Source organism: Microcaecilia unicolor, chromosome 7 (genome assembly GCF_901765095.1).
Source record: "Microcaecilia unicolor chromosome 7, aMicUni1.1, whole genome shotgun sequence".
In the NCBI taxonomy this organism is placed as follows: Eukaryota; Metazoa; Chordata; class Amphibia; order Gymnophiona; family Siphonopidae; genus Microcaecilia; species Microcaecilia unicolor.
This window is the reverse complement of record NC_044037.1, coordinates 26,335,186-26,356,836: the sequence shown is the minus strand read 5'-3', so window position 1 is coordinate 26,356,836 and position 21,651 is coordinate 26,335,186. Positions and strand designations below refer to the sequence as shown.

The window sequence follows — 21,651 nt, the reverse complement described above, 5'->3', positions numbered from 1 at the left end:
TACACATCTAACTTACAGCGTTCTATATAATTTACATACATAAATGCAAGGCCTGCCCAGGCTCCACCCCTTTATACACCTCCCTTGCAAATATACACTATGCAGGATTACACGTGTATATGTAGAATGAGGCTTAGTCAAAATATTGATAAATATGCAAATATTCTAAACACCCTGCTGATGAGACACTCGTATTTCCCTACAGAGATAATTGGGAAGTTTGACTTAAAAGTAGCAGGTCATCTTCATTTACTTAGACAAGAAAACAGCAAAAAATATATTCCTCTCAAACCAAACGATTGTGGTTTTTGTATAGTTCTAAGTAGCTTTGAGCTGTCCACCCTCTACTTATTGGTGCACAGTGGGAAAGAAAGTCTGTTGGTATGATATAAACAGGTGCCTTCCCTCCGCTGCCATATGAACGTAGCAGTGCTAAAAGCCTCGTCAGCCCATCTGTGAAAGGATCAATATTCAGAAGCCCCTCTTTTGGGAAGGAACCATTAGGAATCCCCAGGCTAGGAATCTGGAACCATTATTGACAGTGAAGTACATTATTATAGAGTAGCCAAATAAGAGTATGGAAGCCAGTGATACTCTGGCTTGATACTTAGGTGCTCATTTTCAAAGCGCATAGGCTTGCAAAGTTGGGTGCACCTACGTAACTTTGTAAGTCTTATGTGCTTTGAAAATGAGCCTCTTACTATCAATTAAAGGACACATTTTCAGATTACATCAGAATGCTATTATTTACAACTAGGGCAAGGAATATCAGTGGAAATGAAGCTTTCCGCCACATCGCTGGATCTCAGTACAACTAATAATCTTGTCCATTTTTCTTAGGACAAAACCAGTGCCCTGAGCCTCAGCAACGTTGCTGGCGTCTTCTATATTCTCGTTGGCGGTCTTGGTCTTGCCATGATGGTGGCTTTGATTGAGTTCTGTTACAAGAGTCGGGCGGAGTCCAAAAGAATGAAAATCACAAAGACTTCGCAAACCTTTAAACCTGTCCCGGCCACCAGTGCTCAGAATTATGCCACGTATCGAGAAGGATACAACGTGTATGGAACAGAAAGTGTTAAGATCTAAGGGTATGACTGAGCCCTCGTAAGTTAAACCAGCTGGTTTTGGTTTCACTGAACCCTTTGTGTAGGTGGGGGTGCTCTCAAATCTGGTGGATAATCTTGTACAATAACCCTCTTAACCACCAATGTGTCTTGTCTTGTTTTGTTTTTTTTAAGGATGAAATGCCAGATAAATTTTTGTTTCTCAGGTAATAATGCTGTTCTTAAAATTCAGATTGATGGTATATATTTGTTTGGATAAGCATATTTGGTCAGTACTCAAAGTTACTTGTCCAGGTAAATTTAGAAGTTACCTGCATAAATCACTTTTAAAATCCCCGCTCCCCTCCTCCTGCATAGCAGTTGGTCAGGCAGTTCAGTGTCCATCCAAAATTAGCTGGTTAAATGTGGGAGAGGTGGGAGGTGAGCTGGGGGGTAAGATTAAGTGTTAACAGGATAGCCCAATATTCATCACTACCAGATTTAACTTAACTGGTCAGTCAGGTTAGACAAATAGCAGCTTTAAAGATAAAACATCCAGGGATCCTTTTACTAAGGTGCGCTGAAAAATGGCCTGCGGTAATATAGACGCGTGTTTTGGGCGCACGTAGAATCATTTTTCAGCGCACTTGCAAAAAATGCCTTTTAAAAAATTTTGCCGTAAATGGATGTGCGGCAAAATGAAAAATTGCCGCTCGTCCATTTTGGGTCTGAGACCTTACCGCCAGCCATTGAGCTAGCGGTAAAGTCTCATGTGATAACCGGGTGGTAATGACCTATGCGCGCCAGAAAATTTAAAAAATGAAATTACCGCAAGGGCCACGAGGTAGGGTGTGCGTAGACGCTTGCACGACTTAGTAAAAGGGCCCCCAGGACCAACTTAACCTGGTACGTGGCTGCTTCTACAGCTTTCTCCTTACTTTGGTCCTGGGGAACTGAGGAACTGAGTTCAATTCCCACTTCAGGCACAGGCAGCTCCTTGTGACTCTGGGCAAGTCACTTAACCCTCCATTGCCCCATGTAAGCCGCATTGAGCCTGCCATGAGTGGGAAAGCGCAGGGTACAAATGTAACAAAAATAAAATAGATACTATTGGAGATTCTACATGGAATGTTGCTACTATTGGAGATTCTACATGGAATGTTGCTATTCCACTAGCAACATTCCATGTAGAAGGCTGCACAGGCTTCTGTTTCTGCGAGTCTGACGTCCTGCACGTATGTGCAGGATGTGAGACTCACAGAAGCAGAAGCCTGCGCGGCCACATTGGTGATCTGCAAGGGCCGACTTCTACATGGAATGTTGCTAGTGGAATAGCAACATTCCATGTAGAATCTCAACTAGTAGCAACAGTGGAGGAGTGGCCTAGTGGTTAGGGTGGTGGACTCTGGTCCTGAGGAACTGAGTTTGATTCCCACTTCAGGCACAGGCAGCTCCTTGTGACTCTGGGCAAGGCACTTAACCCTCCATTGCCGCATTGAGCCTGCCATGAGTGGGAAAGCGTGGGGTACAAATGTAACAAAAAAAAAACTCTCTGAAGTTCCTGCTGGCTCCCTCTGCTGCTGTTTATTTATCACATTTGTATCCCACCTTTTCCCAATGATTGCAGGCTCAAAGTGGCTTACAACAATATTGTAGTAAGTTGCAATGCAAAAAGAACAATTTTTTTTTTTACAAGTTGAGCATAATAGAAATAACAGTTGAACAGCGATGGGTATTGAAGTAGGATATAATTAACAATCAGTAGTAAATATGAAGATAAGGTGTAATTAAAGTCCATTGGATCATATAATAGTAAGGGATAATTCTGATTATGTTGAACCTGGGGAGTAAGCCTTCTTAAACAATACTGTTTTCAGTGATTTCCTAAAGTTTAGGTAGTTCTGGGTAGCTTTTGTTCATTTGGGTAAGGCGTTCCACAGTTGAGTGCCAATGTAAGTGAAGTTTGAGGCGTAAATTGATTTATACTTTAAACCATTGCAATCTGGGTAATGAAAGTTCAGATATGATCGCAAGGAACTGGTTCTGTTTCTGGGTGGTAAATCAACCAATTCTAGCATGTAGTCTGGTACCTCACCGTAGATTATTCTGTGGATTATTGCTATTGTAAGTGACCCATGCCCCCCCCCCCTCCCCTTTCCGAGTGTTATAAAGTATTCCACCAGAAGTCTTGGGTTACCTAACAGGCCTTTAAAAATTATATGGTACACAAACTCTGCCTTTAACACTACAAAATGATGGAGAGGGGGAATCACTGATTTGTCATTCACTCTCTGCAGTTGGCTGGGCTCCCTCTGCTGTTTAGAAGCCAGAATGTCCCACAAGATCTATTATACTATTGCATGAAAGTCTGTAGATAGATAACAGGGATTGCCTCTAGAGCGAAATTAGACACCAGCACACTGAGGGATTAATTTTATCCCTGCATCGATACATAAACAATATGCCCACATTTTTCTATAAGGAGGCTTTGGCGACTTTTCAAAATAAACATATACATAACATAGTAGATGACAGCAGAAAAAGACCTGCATGGTCCATCCAGTCTGCCCAAGACAAACTCATATGTGTATACCTTACCTTGAATTTGTACCTGTCCTTTTCAGGGCACAGACCGTATAAGTCTGCCCAGCAGGATTCCCCGCCTCCCAACCACCAGTCCCGCCTCCCATCATCGGCTCTGGTACAGACCGTATAAGTCTGCCCTCCCCTATCCTAGCCTCCCAACCACCAACCCCTCTTCCCCTCACCTGCTCCGCCACCCAATTTCAGCTAAGCTTCTGAGGATCCATTCCTTCTGCACAGGATTTGAAATGCTGCCATTTGAAAATTAGCCTAAGGAATTTATAGGCTTGCATTCATGCCTGTTCTTACCATGCAAACCTTTTCTGAGTTAATTTATGCACAGATGGTTGAAGTTTTGATAATATGCATGTAAATTCAAACCCCTCCCCAAACCCACCAGCAGGAACACCTCCCCTCAGCCCAGGTAAATGTATGTGCGGCTTTATAAAAGCCTATTTCTGTAGGTCAACCACTGCTTTCCGAAAATACTGTTGAAAATTTCCCTGCCTGTAACTTAGGTATGACGCTTGGCAATGGTCCAAGCCCCGATAAAATGCAGAAGCATCTGAGATATCATTTATCCAGGGAAGTTCACCCAAATGTAAAGAACTCCATAAGAAGAGATTTGGCAGTAATTATTCATTTACAAAAAAAATTATTATAGCACTGATCCAAGAAAATGTTCTCTCAGCAGTGTACAAAAACATATAATTAAAACAAACAAATCAACAATAAAAATACAGATTAGAATACCAACAATAAACAAGCATTAAAAATAGATTAAAATACCAATTGTGCCAATGCAGTCTACTCAAACCACCCCAATGCCTCTTAAGAAAAAAGAACTGCAGGTCAATATTTAAAAGCATTTACAAGGAGAACAGCATCTGTTATCTGGATGAGGTGCACTGACTGGATTTATCCAGTGATTTTCAGCAGCAGTTTTCAGATATAGTCACTCGTGATTTTCAGTGGCATTTGCCAACAATGTCTATATAATGCTGATGAAAAACATGAATGGCTACCCAGGCGCTATCCACATAGTCATCACAGTAGAGGGGGAACAACACCAAGAGGAAGAGTCACAACAAGAAAACAAAGAGTTTTGTTGGCCACAGATGTAAGGAATCATCTATAAATCGTAAAGGGATCCTTTTACTAAAGGGTTGCTGCGCAGGTAACCTGGAACTACCACCGGCCCAACACGGGTGTTGGCGGTAGTTCCACCCCCAGCCAGTGGCGTAGCCAAACTTCCGTGGGGGGGGGAGTCCAGAGCACGAGGTGAGGGGGCACATTTTAGCCCCCCCGCCCAGCGCCGCCAACCCCCCCGCCATTGCTGACCCCACCACCGCCAACTTTGCCCCCCCCCCCCGATTGCCGACCCTCCCGTCCCGCCGCCAACCCGCCGTCGCCTATCTTTGCTGGCGGGGGACCCCAGCCCCCGCAAAAGGCTTCCTTCTGTTTCTGACATCCTGCACGTACAACGTGCAGGACGTCAGACTCACAGAACGAAGCCTTGCAAATCAGCTGATCTGCATGTTGTACAGGGAGAAGAGGACCTCGGCAAAGGCAGTCAATGGCCAGCAAAGGCAGTCGATGGCAACGGCGGGAGAGGGGTCGAGGGGGTCATCGGCAGGGGGGTCCAGGTCCCCCCTGGCCCCACATAGCTACACCACTGCCCCCAGCGCACGCCATTTCTGGTGCTAGCGGAAATATTTTAAAAATATTTCTGCAGGGGGTTACCCAGCAGTAATCAAGTAGCATCATGTCACTGCCTGGTTACCTCCGGGTTGGTGCGGAAGCCCTCACCACCACCTCAATGGGTGGCAGTAAGTGATCCCCCCACACACACCAAATGGCTGCACGGCAAGTGCAAACTTACTGCACAGCCACTTCTTTCTTTAGCCTTTTTACCTGCTGCGGTGAAAAGGGCCCTTAAATGTTTATTGATCACCTAACATGGACCATGTTTCAGACTTCGCTTATGTCAAGGGTCTGAAACATGTCCATAAAATCAAATAAATACAAATAACAAAGAATAAAATTATATAAAGAAATAAAAGCAGACAGACAAAACCCAAACAGTAAAATCACATATATAATTTGATGACAAAATGAAGGACGTAATTTAGGGGAAGGACAAACTATCCTAAGTATATGTAGAGATAATCAAGTGAATCAGTCTCTTGCATGTTCATTTTGGACATCCTGAAAAACCAGACTGGCCAGAGGATTCTCTGGGACTAGCTTGAGAAACAAATGGGCCAGAAAGCTGGAAATTAGAAAAGCTCCTTGGTGGGGATTCAGAATTACTACTTTGCTATAAATCTTTTCTGTGAGCTTGAGTGATGTACTGTTGAGGAGCAATCGTAGCAATGTTGTCATTTTCCCAGTGCCCATTAGAAGGCACCAAATAGCAAATTCATATGGAGCGGAGGAGTGGCCTAGTGGTTAGGGTGGTGGACTTTGGTCCTGGGGAACTGAGTTCGATTCCCACTTCAGGCACAGGCAGCTCCTTGTGACTCTGGGCAAGTCACTTAACCCTCCATTGCCCCATGTAAGCCGCATTGAGCCTGCCATGAGTAGGATAGCGCGGGGTACAAATGTAACAAAAATAAAATAGATACCATTGGAGATTCTACATGGAATGTGCAGGACATCAGACTCGCAGAAGCCTGCGCGGCCACATTGGTGATCTGCAAGGGCCGACTTCTACATGGAATGTTGCTAGTGGAATAGCAACATTCCATGTAGAATCTCAAATAGTAGCAACAGTGGAGGAGTGGCCTAGTGGTTAGGGTGGTGGACTTTGGTCCTGAGGAACTGATTCCCACTTCATGCACAGGCAACTCCTTGTGACTCTGGGCAAGTCACTTAACCCTCCATTGCCCCATGCAGGGGCGTATCTGGACTCGGGCGGTAGGGGGGGCCAGAGGGAGAGGGCACATTTTAGCCCCCCCCCCCCCCGCCATTTCCGGACCCCCCCCCCCCTCGCCACCAATGACACCCTCCCCCTCTGCTGTCACTTACCTTTGCTGGCGGGGGACCCCAACCCCCCGCCAGCCAAGGTCCTCTCTTCCATGCAGGCTGCGCCGCTGCAAGTTTCAACGCTTCCTGTTCTTCTGAGTCTGACGTCCTGCACGTACAACGCGCAGGACGTCAGACTGAATTCCAAATTCTGAGTCTGACGTTCTGCACGTTGTACGTGCAGGACGTCAGACTCAGAAGAACAGGAAGCGTTGAAACTTGCATCCTGCACGGAAGAGAGGACTTCGGCTGGTGGGGGCTTGGGGTCCCCCGCCAGCAAAGATCGGCGACGGGTTGGTGGCGGGCGGGCGGGAGGGAGGGGGAGGTGGAGAGGGTCTGTGGTAGGGGGGTCCAGGGCGAAATCTGCGGGGGCCCAGGCCCCTGTGGCCCCACGCAGATACGCCCCTGGCCCCATGTAAGCCGCATTGAGCCTGCCATGAGTGGGAAAGCGCAGGGTACAAATATAATAAAAAAATAAAATATGTGAAGCACAGCCTTTGAAGATTTCCATCCCAGAGATGGCTACACATACATCTCTGAAGGACAAAAACTGACATACGAGGACTAAAATGGTCATTTTTATTATCAAATGAATTTAGGTGAAAGAAAGACGACAATGCATCGTGCAGGAATCCATTCTAAGGAAAGTCAGCTGCAGTCTATGAGGGGTCCTTTTATCAAGCTGTGGGGAAAAGGGCCCTGTGCTAGCAGTGGGGACCATTTTTCTCATACACCAGGGCCTTTTTAACTGCAGTGGGTAAAAAAAAAAATCCCAGACAAACATGACCATGTGGTAAGAGAACTCTTACCGTATGACCATGCAGCGGAGAGCCCTTACCGCCACCCATTGAGGTGGTAATGGGGGCTCCAGCGGTAACCAGGCAATGCAATGAGATGCCTGATTACTACCATGCAAGCCATTTCCAGGGGAGTTATCTTTTTCCCTCTCAAATGGCGCGCCTTCGGTAGTAATCCCGATTTAGCATTCTTTTTCTTACATTTGTACCCTGTGCTTTCCCACTCATGGCAGGCTCAATGCGGCTTACATGGGGCAATGGAGGGTTAAGTGACTTGCCCAGAGTCACAAGGAGCTACCTGTGCCTGAAGTGGGAATCAAACTCAGTTCCTCAGGACCAGAGTCCACCACCCTAACCACTAGGCCACTCCTCCACTGTTGCTACTATTTGAGATTCTACATGGAATGTTGCTATTCCACTAGCAACATTCCATGTAGAAGTCGGCCCTTGCAGATCACCTATGTGGCCGTGCAGGCTTCTGCTTCTGTGAGTCTGACGTCCTGCACGTACGTGCAGGACGTCAGACTCACAGAAACAGAAGCCTGCGCTGCCTTCTACATGGAATGTTGCTAGTGGAATAGCAAAATTCCATGTAGAACTTCCAATAGTAGCAACATTCCATGTAGAATCTCCAATAGTATCTATTTTATTTTTGTTACATTTGTACCCTGCGCTTTCCCACTCATGGCAGGCTCAATGCGGCTTACATGGGGCAATGGAGGGTTAAGTGACTTGCCCAGAGTCACAAGGAGCTGCCTGTGCCTGAAGTGGGAATCGAACTCAGTTCCCCAGGACCAAAGTCCACCACTCTAAGCACTAGGCCACTCCTCCACTTGGTAAGCCCACCCCTGAGTGCCATAACTGTTTTTCAGAAGGCCCACTGTTCATGATCATTCATTTGGTTATCCCAGTACTTGGTCACCCCCTTCCTAATCTATTATCTTTCACTCTAACGAGAAACCTGCTGAGATACCACATTATTCTTTTCTTGTTCTTCATAGGTTGCTAATCATTGAAGGCATGCAGCAGAGAAGAACATCTAAGAAAGTGGCTACTTCGTAGAATCATGACCACTGGAACTGGCTACCTTCTCTCCTTGGCATTCAGGCATGACTGAAAAAAAATTGCTCATGGTGCAATTAACTTTTGTTAGGAAGAACTGAAAGATTTCCTTCAGTGCCTTATGAAACAATCTACAACTCACAACAATGCAAGTCATCCTTGAAACATCCCTTCGCTTTGCTTGAAAAAAAAAATAAATTAAAAAACAAAACAAGGAACTGGTACCATGACATGGTCCATACATGGTGGGGTGGGGGAGGAAACATTCTTGTACAAGAAGTCAGTTCTGCAAAAGCCATTATTTGATACCACTGTATAGTGTAAGGAATGTCTCTGTTTCATAAACCCTTGATACAACAATGGCATTCCAGCTCTCTTGGGCTAAGACTCATGGCTTCTGAGAGCCACTAACACTTGTTGTATTAATTTCTTTATAAGCCCTGCTATAGAGCAAAGGGTTGGACAGCAAACAATGCCCTAGTAAGGTAGAGTGATGTGGAAAAACGTTTTCTCCCCCTCCTGATTTCCCCTATTATTACTTATATGCCACACTAAATAATTCCTGATCTTTAAACAAAATCTAATATTAGACAAAGGGAACCTGAGTAAACACATAGCACAGTTTTTAAATTATTACTTCATATATTTAAGGAACAAAGTTATCCACCACCCATATCAACCTAACTTAATGACTGGTTGCACCACCTTTAGCAGTAACAATTGCAATGAAACACTTCCTATAATTCGATATCGGTCTTTCACATCTCTGTTAAGGTAGCCCATTCTTTAATTCAGACACATTCTTAGGTTTCCGTGCATGAACTGCTCATTTTAGGTCCAACCGCAACATCTCTAATGGGTTTGAGGCAGGACTTCGACTAGGACAATCCAAATCTTTAATTTGTTTTCTTCTCAGCCATTCGAATGTAGACATGCTCTTTCTTTTGGATCATTGTCTTGCTGCATAACCCAATTATGCTTCAGATTCAGCTCAAATGCAGATTGGAAATTCACGTTAAGAATTTCTGGGACAGTGCAGAATTCCTGGTTCATTCAATAATGGCAAGCTTTCCAGGTCCTGAGGTTGCAAAGCATCCCCACACCATCACGTTACCACCACCACGTTCGACTGTTGGCATGATGTTCTTACTGTGGAATGCTGAATTTGCTTTACGCCAGACATAATGGGACCTATGTTGTCTAAAGAGTATCCCAAAAGGCTTGTGGATCATCCAGGTGTGTTTTTGCAGATGTGAGATGAGCATTGATGTTACTCTTGGATAATAGTGGTTTCCACCTCGCTACTCTCCCGTGAATCCCATTTTTGCCCGGTCTCTTTCTTATTGTGGAGTCATGAACACTGACCTTAGCTGAGGCTAGAGCTGCTTGCAATTCTTTACGCGTTCTTCTAAAACATTTTGTGACTTCCCAGGTGAGTTATTGCTGTGCCCTTGGAGTAATTTTTGGTGGACCAGCCACTCCTAGGCGGATTCACTACTAATTCAAGTCTTCTCTGTTTGGAAATAATGGCTCACCCTGTGGTTTGATGGAGTCCCAGAGCTTTAGAAATGGCTTTGTAACCTTTTCCAGACTGATATATATCAACAACTTTTTTTTCTATATTTAAACAAATGTTCAAACAGTATTTTCAAGCATAAACTTAAATACAGAAAATATACTAAATTCCAGGCAAAATTCAAATAAGGAAATTTTAATAAAAAGAACATATAATAATTCACATTTTAAAGAAACTAAGAGGGCCAAAGGAAAATTAAAGAATAGGAGTAACCTTTCATTAACCATTAAATAATAATAGGAAATCTCTTCCAGAACAGCAAATGGTCAAGCTTCTACTTACAAGACTCATATGTTCAGGTGACTCCACCCACCAAGATAGAAGAAGACACAAGAATTGGTATAGGCAGAAATCTAGCTTCTAGAACATTTTTATGATTAGGATCCATGAAGACAAACGTTTTACCCTCAAGCTGTATAATACATTTACATGGATATTGCAGGGAAAATGTACCTCCCAGTTCCAACACTTGAAGTCTATAAGCCAAAAAGGCTTTCCTCCTCACTTTTGTAGCCCTAAATAGGTCAGGAAAACACAAAACTTTTTCTGGCCCCAAAACAACTGATCTTTACGACAAAAATACAGTTGTAAAATCCAAGCCCTGTCAGGTTCTAAGGCAAAAGTGGTGATGAGTAGCTTTAGATACTACTTCACCAACTCTCCATAAATTCTGTTAAATTAAGAATCCCAGAAGGTTCTATTCCCTTCTCTAAAGGTCTGATTCATCTCTCCCACATAATACACTCATAGGTGTATGGGAGTATTCAATACCTCATTTAGAGGTCCTTTTACTAAGGCGCACTAAGAGATTTAGCATGTGCTAACAATTACCATGCAGTAAATAAGACACCCGTAGGAATTTAATGAGCATCTTATCAATTAACACAAGCTAATCATTAGTGCACACTAAATCTGTTAGTGCGCCTTAGTAAAGGGACCCCTTAAATATTTCTTCAGTGCCTCCATAGTTGATCACAAAGGAGATTTAGTAAAATTCAAGAAGCGAAGATTAAAACACCTCTCATAGTTCTCTAATGCTTCCAGTTTCTTCTGTACAACCAAATAGTCCTTGACCATAACACTATGGCCAATTTTCAGTTCTTTAATAGACTAGTCCAACTCCTTAAGTCTCTCCTCCTGTTTCAAAACAGTCTGAGTTTGTAAGTGTACTTATATTTACAGAAAAGAGCCTTCCAAAACCATAGGAGCCAACTCTGTGGGTTGGCTTGAGCACCCCCAATATTGAAAAAATTCCTTATATGTTTCCAGGGAGAGGTTATTTCCATTGGGTCTAGCACCCCCAATAATTTCGAAAAGTTGGCTCCTATGTCCAAAACCATATCAGTTTTACTTAACAAAGACTTCTTCAGTGAACCAATTGCCATCCATACCTCTTTCAAAGTTATAGGGCCACACGCCTTCATCTCTACCATGCATTTTGAACTTCCCAATTCTTGATCAGCAAACTCAGTCTTACCCAACAGACAAGCCACTGCACCTCCCACCAAAGCGTGCTCACCACCTCCAACCATATTTGGGGGAAGGTGAATTTTAGGCTCACTGGCCTTAGTTCCCTGTCCTCTAGGGCAGCTGTAGCAACCATTCTAGTAACTCCTGTAACTTAAGTCTGCCTGCTTATCTGAGTCTGGGAAAAGTCTCTTTCGGACCACAGCATAGCGAGTTTTCCAGTGCTGTGAGAATAAGGCCTCCCTTTCCAAACTTTCCATCTCTTTCAGTCCACAACACTGATCTTCAAAGTGACATAATTCGCTATGTACTGCTGTACCAGGTTTGAGGGAGGCATGTCTGCAGACAGGTAAGGACACACCTTCCTTTTGCATTTTACCATGATACACCCTCAAGTCTACACAGCCTGTCTGCTCAATCCACCACAGCATTTCTCAAGAAGCACAGTTCAACAGCATAGTATTCAAAACAAAACAAAAAAAAACCCAAAAGGTTCCAAAATCTCAGCAGTTCATATAAAGCAGTTATGCAAAGCAATTCTTTAAACAAAGTAGTTCAAAAAGGGCTCAAACTCCCAGCAGTTCATGTATAGCAGGTATGCAAAGTAATTCTCCAAATACAGTAGCTCCAGAAAGGGTTCAAACCCTCCCCAGCAGTTCATGTCAGCAGTTAGGTAAAACAATTCCCCAAACACAGCAGTTCAGAAAGGGTTCAAATTCCCAGCAGTTCATGTATAGCAGTTATGCAAAGTAATCCTCCAAACACGGTAGATCAAAAAAAGTTAAAACTCCCCAGCAGTTCAGGTAAGCAGTTATACCCAAAACCACCACTCCTCCTCTCTCCCTTTCAAAAAAAATCAACCTAGGGAGAGTGGCAAGGGTCCCTCCCCAACCAGGTCAGCATTATACCCTGACCACTACCCGCATGACCCTTCCGTGGTAAACCTGTTCTCTCATCTCCCCTCGTGGGATAGCCACCTTTTCCCTTCTTCTACCAGGCTCTCCTCCCAAGCAGCCCTCTGCTGTTTCACCTCCTTTCCTTCGAGTTTAGTCAAAGCAGCAATCTCCATCAGCTCCTCTTGCTCTAGTTCTTCCCCCTTTTCTTTCCCTTGCCAGTCCATAGGTTCCTCCCCACACCCATTGCTCAGCTGCTCTCCATTTGCTTGATTGGGCAGGTTCAGAGCTCCTTCCCTCATCCTGGCTCTCTGGGACAGGTTTTTCCAACTCCTTTCTCCTGCCCTTCTCCTGACCTCCTCTGGGGGGTATTGGGGATTGAAGTCCCTGTTTCTACCATGGGACCTACTCGGGGTCTACTGGGAATTGTAGTCTTTTCCTTTTCTCCAATCCCCCAGGGGAAAAGACGCCTTCCTTTCTCTACCCAGTCTCCCTCCCTCTCGAGCCTCCTCATTCCTCCATGTGCCTTCATTCTCCCTCTCACCCTCATATTCCTCACAACGTCCGTGCACTTAAAACAGCCAAATCCCAATTTTACAAAGGCAGTAAAGGACGTCCAACACCGAAGTATGTCCAAATAGCAAGGGGGGGGTGTTTTGGGCAGGGCTAGGGAGGACACAGCATCAGGACATCCAACAGCGATTACCCAATGGGAAGAAACATCCAAGTCTAAAAAGAAGGACATCCTGTGTTAGACATCTCTCAGTCACATCCAGGCAGTGGCGTAGCTATGTGGGGCCTGAGGGGGCCGGGGCCCCCGCAGATTCACCCCAGGACCCCCTCCTGGCGAACCCGCCCCCGCCGCCGCCTACCTTTACTTTTGCTGGCGGGGGATCCCACTCCCCGCCAGCCGACGTCTTCTCAGTCCTTCCTGCTCTTCAATTTGTTTGCTGACGTCCTGCAGGTAATTGTACGTGCAGGACGTCAGACTCAGCGAACATCTGAAGAGCAGGAAGCGACTGAGAAGAAGACGTCGGCTGGCGGGGAGTGGGATCCCCCGCCAGCAAAAGTAAAGGTAGGCGGCGGCGGCGGGTTCGCAGCGGGAGGGGGGGGCGGCAATGTCGGCGGTGGGGGGGCGCCGCTGGGGGGGAGGAGGGCTAAAATGTGCCCTCTCCCCCTGGGCTCTGGCCCCCTCCCCCACGGAAGGTTGGCTACGCCCCTGCATCCAGGGTACAAAAAGGTGTTCTGACCTAGCAGCTGACCACTGGAGGGACTAACGCATGACTCTTCTTTAATCCTCCAGTGGTTGCTGTTCCCCCCCCCCCCCCCCCTCTCTCTCTCTCTCCTGAAAGTGAAACTGAAAGGGGATACCAGGCTCTATGACAGCTTCAGGTATTATGGACATTCTTAGCAAAGCAGAAAGCAAGTCTGAGGAGTAGCCTAGTGGTTAGTACAGTGGACTGTAAATTAAGGAATCCAGGTTCAAAACCACTTTAACTTCTTTTTTTTTTAAATTGTGAGCCCGCCAAAAACAGAAAAAATGCATACTGTGCCATACTGCGGCTAGGAAAGCGAATAGAATGTTGGGTATTATTAGGAAAGGTATGGAAAACAGGTGTGAGGGTGTTATAATGCCGTTATATCGCTCCATGGTGCGACCGCACCTTGAGTATTGTGTTCAGTTCTGGTCGCCGCATCTCAAGAAAGATATAGTAGAATTGGAAAAGGTGCAGCGAAGGGCGACTAAAATGATAGCGGGGGATGGGACGACTTCCCTATGAAGAAAGACTAAGGAGGCTAGGGCTATACAGCTTGTAGAAGAGACGGCTGAGGGGAGACATGATAGAGGTATATAAGATAATGAGTGGAGTGGAACAGGTGGATGTGAAGCGTCTGTTCACGCTTTCCAAAAATACTAGGACTAGGGGGCATGCGATGAAACTACAGTGTAGTAAATTTAAAACAAATCGGAGAAAACTTTTCTTCACCCAACGCGTAGTTAAACTCTGGAATTCGTTGCCAGAGAATGTGGTGAATGCGGTTAGCTTGGCAGAGTTTAAAAAGGGTTTAGACGGTTTCCTAAAGGACAAGTCCATAAACCGCTACTAAATGGACTTGGGAAAAATCCACAATTCCAGGAATAACATGTATAGAATGTTTATATGTTTGGGAAGCTTGCCAGGTGCCCTTGGCCTGGATTGGCCGCTGTCGTGGACAGGATGCTGGGCTTGATGGACCCTTGGTCTTTTCCCAGTGTGGCATTACTTATGTACTTACGTAAATATGTAAGCCACCCGAAAGCTATTAAAGTGGTGTACATTCAGGAACAGTATGCATTTTTCTGTTCCTGGAGGGCTCACGGTTACAAAATAAGAGTTAAAGTGGGATTTGATCCTGGGTCCCTTGGTTTACAGTCCTCCACACTAACCACTAGGTTGCCTCTCTGTTCTGTGGGGATGCCTGTGTAGTCATTCTTCCGAGAATGCTGTCAGACAGAGGTCTTTGTCCCTGCCTTTTGCTGTTCATATGTTGGATGTTCCAGTTTTGTAAAATGGCTGGACATCCTCAGCACACGGACGTCTATTTCACATATTATTGAACAGGAAATCTTGACGTATTTCCTGTTGGAAAATACACAGGAAATGGGCGTCCATTTTGGACATTATGAGCTGAATATTTCTATTCCGACTTGGATGTCCTTTTGAAAATGCCCCTCTAGATGTCTTCGTAAAATATTGCCTTAATAGTTGCCTACTTACCATCTCAAACCAGGCACCCTGTTATAAAATGACCCTCACGGAGTTTAGTTTGTATATTAGTTGGTACCCTGCTGGGGCATTATTTGCTGTCCATCACTCTTGTTTTCTGTAGTATTTACTATGGTTTGATTTTTTTGCCTCTCCTTTGTTGATTTTTTTTTTTTTTAAACCCCTCTAAGCCAACCCGGACACGTAGAATGATATATATCAGCCAGAAGTCAATGGAGCACTTTTTGAAAATACAACTGACAGAAGGAATGGGGTGACACTCATCTAGCTTGTTTCCAGATCAATCAGCTTATGAACTGCATAGGCTCTTACAGGCCTGCTTAAGAAAAAAAACCTTCCTTATTAAACCAAATATATATTAATAAAAGGGAGGAAAATGTCTTTTAAGGACATGATTAATCCCTATAGTAGAAGTGCACCTCATTTCCTAGGTTATGTTTGCTTATCTGTGCAATGGTGAACACACAGGGTTTAATTTCTAGGGGAAGTGCCTGGAACATGGTTCAACTACTTCTTTAGAGAATGCAGAGCAGCAGGGGACTTCTGTTCAAACCCTCCCTTCCAAGCAGCCTGCAGAGGAGGAGGTTAAACCAGCAGCAGAGCAGAGAACAGCCCTTCTTCTCCTGCCCTCACCCCCTCCCTCCGTCAGCTCCTTTTTATCTACAAATTAAGCCCTGGGTGCACAGACCAGTCAGAGACTTTATCAGTTTATTACATGGGGTTTTTTTCCAATCAATTTATTCCAAAGATATTTTAGTTATGAAGTCTCTCCTATGAGCCTAAGCTATACCCTGCACCTATAAGAGAGGATACTACCATCGGCTTAATTTAGTCCTGTACTTCCACATTGCAATTAATTGACTTAACATTACTATTTTGATAGCTAGAACTGCTACAGAGGATTGTCACCCATTTTTCTTTTTTTAACAAGACCATAGTCTTTAGGGAGCTCCAAACTGCTGGGTCGCAATTCGGCAAGACTCCTGAGGCGTTTGGAGCAAGTGTTTGAAAATGGTTTGGTCAGATGCCATATTTCCTCATGCACCTCACAAAATGCTTGATTTGGTCACATGGACCACATTTACTCCTGCACAAATGTTTCTGCATACTTCACACTTGTGTACAATAAGTGCCCCATAGGTCGATTCGTTCACAGAGGCTTTAGCATCAAGGAGTCAAATGATGGCCCAATATCAGATTTTCCTGATGTCCATGGACCATACAGGTCTTTGTCTGCCATCATCTACTACGTTATTATGTTACTATGTCCACCGTTGGACAAAGGGGGGGGGGGGAAATCAGTCAGTCTCAAAAAGATGTGTGCACAAGTGTGAGAAAATATATTTTGAATGAGCAAAAGCAGAATCCATCCAGAAGATCCATTATCGGGCTTCTCTCTATCTTGACTCTGCGCTATAACTGTTTAGCCATCAGCTTATGTTAACGTCCCTCAGGCTTCTTCTTGAACATTTTTACAATGGCTCAAAATGCGCTCAAGTCCAGTTGGTCTCCCATTTCCTGTATAGCTCTTGCTCTTTCCCACAGGAGGAATAACACTTTTCTTTTATCTCCTCTGGGAACTGGATTATGGCACATGGTTTCCTTTAACTCTGACCAACTGTATTGTAATGGAATTAGAACAAACTCTCAGATTTAAAAAAAAAAGTCCTATTTGGAACCATTTCACTGTGCTGTAAAATGAAAGGGTCACACCATGGCAGCAGCATATCATAGCACTTGGGCAAAGAGCAGTGTTTATAAACCCTACCTAATGCACTAACATGTTAACAAGAGAGAGTCCAGGGAGTAGGGTAGTTAAGCTCTTCCAAAAGACCAAGGGAGACGTAAGTTTGAAGGATAATCTTTTTTAAAACAATTCAAAAGACTCGACACAGCTGCTGTTTTTCGGCGTGAAGATGCCTGCTTCAGGAGTCTCATGATGTTGGTGGTACAAAGGTAGATGACATTTCCTAAACAAAATGCAACTTTTTCTTTTGGCGTTTTGCCGAGACAAGTTACTAGTGTGTTTACAGACTCCAGATCTACTTTGTTCGTTCAAAGTTGCATTTTGTTTTGGTAATGTCATCTACCTTCGTACCCCCAACATCACAGTCCTGAGGCAGGCGTCTTCACGACAAAACACAGCAGCTGTGTCGAGTCTATTGAATTGTTTTAATAAAGATCATCCTTTCAACTTACGTCTCCCTTGGTCTTTTGGAAGAGCCTATCTACCCTACTCCCTAGATTCTCTCTTGCTGATGTACGTAGGGACAGTGTGTTCCTCCACTTTGTGTGGCTGGCTAACATGTTAACGTACAGCCCCAAAATGGCCATCTTTCCCCTCCCACCACCATCATACACATATAAACCAACATCCTGTCCTCTCTCCCTCTACATTCATAACTCTTTCTCACCATTTACACACAAGATAACAGTTTCTGGACCAGCCCTGTACAAATTCATCCTTACCCCATAGTGAGAGTTAGCTTTCATACACACCTATTATTAATACAAAAGAAAGGAACGCCATTCAATCAAGAAAAGAGAAATGCAGAAAACAAAGTACATGCATTCTATAAAATGCATGCAAGAACACTTGTACTGCCCAATGGCCACCCATGCCCTTCCCATGTGAACATCCCCTTTGCAGTTCCACACTAGAACACTGAGGCACCCAGTTATAGAATAGCACTCAAGTGCACTTAGGTGTCTAACTTGTCATTTTCTGTTATAACTGTGTTATAATTTTTAATAAACGTTGCCATACTGGTACAGACTGAAGGTCCATCAAGCCCAGCATCCTGTTTCCAACAGTGGCCAATCCAGATTACAAGTACCTGGCAAGATCCCAAAACAGTACAATACATTTTATGCTGCTTATCCTAGAAATAAGCAGTGGATTTTTCCCCAAGTCCAATGGCTTACTGACTTTTCTTTTAGGGCGCTATCCAGACCTTTTTAAAAGCCCGCTAAGCTAACTGCTTTTACTACATTTTCTGGCAACAAATTCCAGAGAGAAAGAGGGCACCAAGTTTTTGGAGTCTCTAGGCCAGATATAGATCCTTCTAGTGCTTCCACGAGGGCCTTTCTCACCTCTTCCTCCTTGCTGTTCCCAGAGACACAGCATAAGCATATCTGGGCATGGCTAGAAGAGAGGGAAAAGAACAATCACATTGGTTGCCTCACAGATTGAAAACAGTAGATGCAGAAAGAAGGTAGCACATCCAACTTCACCTACACCGGGTGTATCTCATCCCATAAGATCCAGCTCTGTGTGTGTTTGAGACGTACCCCCAATATTGAGCAAACTCTTTGACTGGGTCCAGGAAGAGGTCATTTCTATTGGGTTTGGCACCCCCATTAATTTTGAAATGTTTGCTCATAGTCTCTTTCTTTCCAAAGCAAAGCCCAGAGAATGCATCCATCCATCCACCAAAGATATGCTGAAATGTAGGACACTAATCCTTAAAAGACAATATTGCATGCTGTAGATAGTCAAGGAAGAAGAAAAATGCTAAAAAGCTAAGATACAGCAGGGAACAAAGAATGCAAAGGTAGGAAGTCCTGAAGAGAGGAAACACACAATGTGACAAAAACTCTTCAGGGACCACAAACAGTGTCATGTGCCTTTCCGTTACATGCACTGGAGGACCACGCCCAAAGAAGACTAAAGAAGCAAAGCTACAAAACACATAAGCGGGGGCACAACAGAAAGGGACACAAGGAGGGAGGAGACACTAGGTTAATGTTGGACCAAATGACATAGCAACAAGAACGAACTCAGAAAATGCCATAGCAACATGCCAGAGATCAATGCAATAGGATAAAACACTCAGAACAAACACCCTTCTGATGCTATGCTGAATAATTGCAGCAATATACAGGGGAGAAATTCATAGAGTTGATCTCTACTAGCTACAGTTGGTGCTCTGACATCTTACTGTCCTGAGGGTCCTCCATGCATCAGCAGGACACCCTGCTCTACTGGCTTCTGCTTCCTGGTAGCTAGGATGCCAAGATTCAACTCCTGGATTAGGTATCTCACAAGATCCGTAAAACATCTGAAAATGAACATACTAATTTGTACACTGAGTCCTACAAGAACCAAAAAAATGAGTCTGGAGAAAAGACAACCTTATTGTAACATCAGCAAAACATGTGAATCCCACCTTTCTCAAACAGTAAGACAGAGGCGGCAAGATATGTGGCCAGACTTACCAGTGATGTAACAGAAGGATGCTCCAGGGTAGTGTAGGAAGATTTGCTGCAGAAAACATGGGGGGTGGTAGCTGGAATATTTTGCCCAGCACCACTGCTAAGATGGTGCATTACCAGTACTTAAAGGATCCAGGTCTGTTTGGGCTGACAGATATCCTGTACTGTTTGGTAACGGAAGCAAGTGGTGAGTGGCATCCAGATATGCCCATTTGTCCGTGTGTAGCTACCTCCATGAACGCTGACCTGCAAGTGACAGCAAGTGATGTGGAGGGCACCTTAGCTTAGAAAGCAATAGACCAAGCTATGGCCAGCTTATTCCTGCTGTATACCACCTTGAGTGAATTACTTCAAAAAGGTGGTAAATATTTCCTAATAAATAAATATGAAGAACATGTTGGGGAAAGTGGCTCGGCGCATGCAGAGGTAAGACAGAGCCCTTTGCAGGACAGATGATACAGCAAAGGAGCCCTTGTGTGTGAAAATACAAAATTTAGTTAGCAGAATGCTTGCCTGTGTTGAAGGGGATTGTGAGATTGTAAAACACCATCAACAATGCAGGATTGCATAGTGCATGCAAGGGAAATTCCTTAACACCCTGTAAACGCTGTCGCTTTGTGGAAAGGACGACTGTGAGTGAAGCCTGCAGAACAGAGATTATGTAAATGGGAACAAATAAGGGGGAGGGGGTGAATTTCATGTCTGTAGGTCCTCATGCCCCACAAATGAACTTGCTAAGGCATTGTCAATTTGTTTTCTGACAATAATCAGCAGCGTTATAAGTACATAAGTTTTGCCATACTGGGAAAGACCTAAGGTCCATCAAGCCCAGCATCCTGTTTCCAACAGTGGCCAATCCAGGTCACAAATACCTGGCAAGATCGAGAAAAAGTTCAATTCATTTTATGCTGCTTATCCCAGAAATAGCAGTGGATTTTCCCAAATCAATTTAATAATTGTCTATGGACTTTTCCTTTTGGATGCCAGCCAGTCCTTTTTTTAAACCCTGCTAAGCTAACCGCCTTTACCACATTCTCTGGCAATGAATTCCAGAGTTTAATTGCACATTGAGTGAAGAAACATTTTCTCCGATTCATATTAAATTTACTGCTTTGTAGCTTGATTGCATGCCCCCTAGTCCTAGTATTTTTGGAAAGAGTAAACAAACAATTCAAAAATACTAGGACTAGGGGGCATGCGATGAAGCTACAAAGTAGTAAATTTGGGGTATGTATGTGCAAATGCTGGGTGTTTTCCTCACTGATTCTTAAGGAGCCAGGGTAAATATGTGTTCCCGAGTATTCAAATGAAGCAGTGTGGAGACTGAAGTAGGTAGGAACAAGTATTTTTCACTTCTTGTCACTAGATCACACTGACATCACAGCACAAGCATGCTCAGTAAGATTTTCTCACATTTTCTAAAAGGGAACGCCGTTACCTAAGTAACTTTGCATCTTCAAAAAGTGACATTGAGGCCTACACATAAGTAGCTCATGTACTCATGTAATCCAGAGCTCAGAACAGGACAGGCTCATTTTTGTCCGATTCATTGCAACCTTTGCTCCAGTTTTGAATAAACAATTTTATTTACCAGCCTGCCCGAGTACCTTCTGTTCACAAAATGAGTGAATCAGTTCCTCTGCTCCCTTTCCTCAAATGTTTAAAGATAGACCTTCTGCATTGCTTTAACCCAGCTGCTCAGAACTCTATCACAAAACTGCTTAAGTACATATTTTCAGGAAGAAAAAAATCTATACAAGTGCTGCAATCAAACGCTCAGAAAACTGTCTTAAGCTATATCTTAGCCCGTACCATATGAATTCAAAAATCATGCATCATCAAAAAAGGCAATCGATGGGCACCCTAAATAAAAACACAACTCAGCCAACTGCTCTGACAGAATTTTTTTTTCTTCACTTCTGAAAAGAAAGTGTTATGAACCTAGGTATGGTGAGGTGCCAATGTGCTGTTTGTCATCATATTGGTACGGTACCATCACTCCAATACACCCAAAGTCTAAATGACAAATAAACAGGCCAACACACGTGAACTGTAATGAAAACATTCCCCATCTGATCTAAAATTGTGAATGGTTAGAAAGCAAAAAAAAAAAAAAAAGGAAGGAAACTCAGGAATAAAACAATGTGGAGCCAAGAAAGAGGCAACTTTATTCACCGTTGATTATCTTTAATATTGTAACATGCAATTTCTTCACAACAG

The 21,651-nt window shown here is 44.0% G+C and overlaps 1 protein-coding gene across 1 annotated transcript in view; it reads left to right on the top strand.

The window, feature by feature from the left end:
* Positions 1-8,697, top strand: part of GRIA3 (glutamate ionotropic receptor AMPA type subunit 3) — a 429,528-nt gene extending 420,831 nt beyond the window's left edge. Inside the window, exons 15-16 of the mRNA XM_030209320.1 lie at positions 841-1,088; positions 8,452-8,697. Coding sequence (XP_030065180.1) covers positions 841-1,086 — 246 coding nt within the window. The 3' untranslated portion in view covers positions 1,087-1,088; positions 8,452-8,697. The remainder of the gene's footprint in view (positions 1-840; positions 1,089-8,451) is intronic.
* The last annotated feature ends 12,954 nt before the right edge of the window (positions 8,698-21,651 follow it).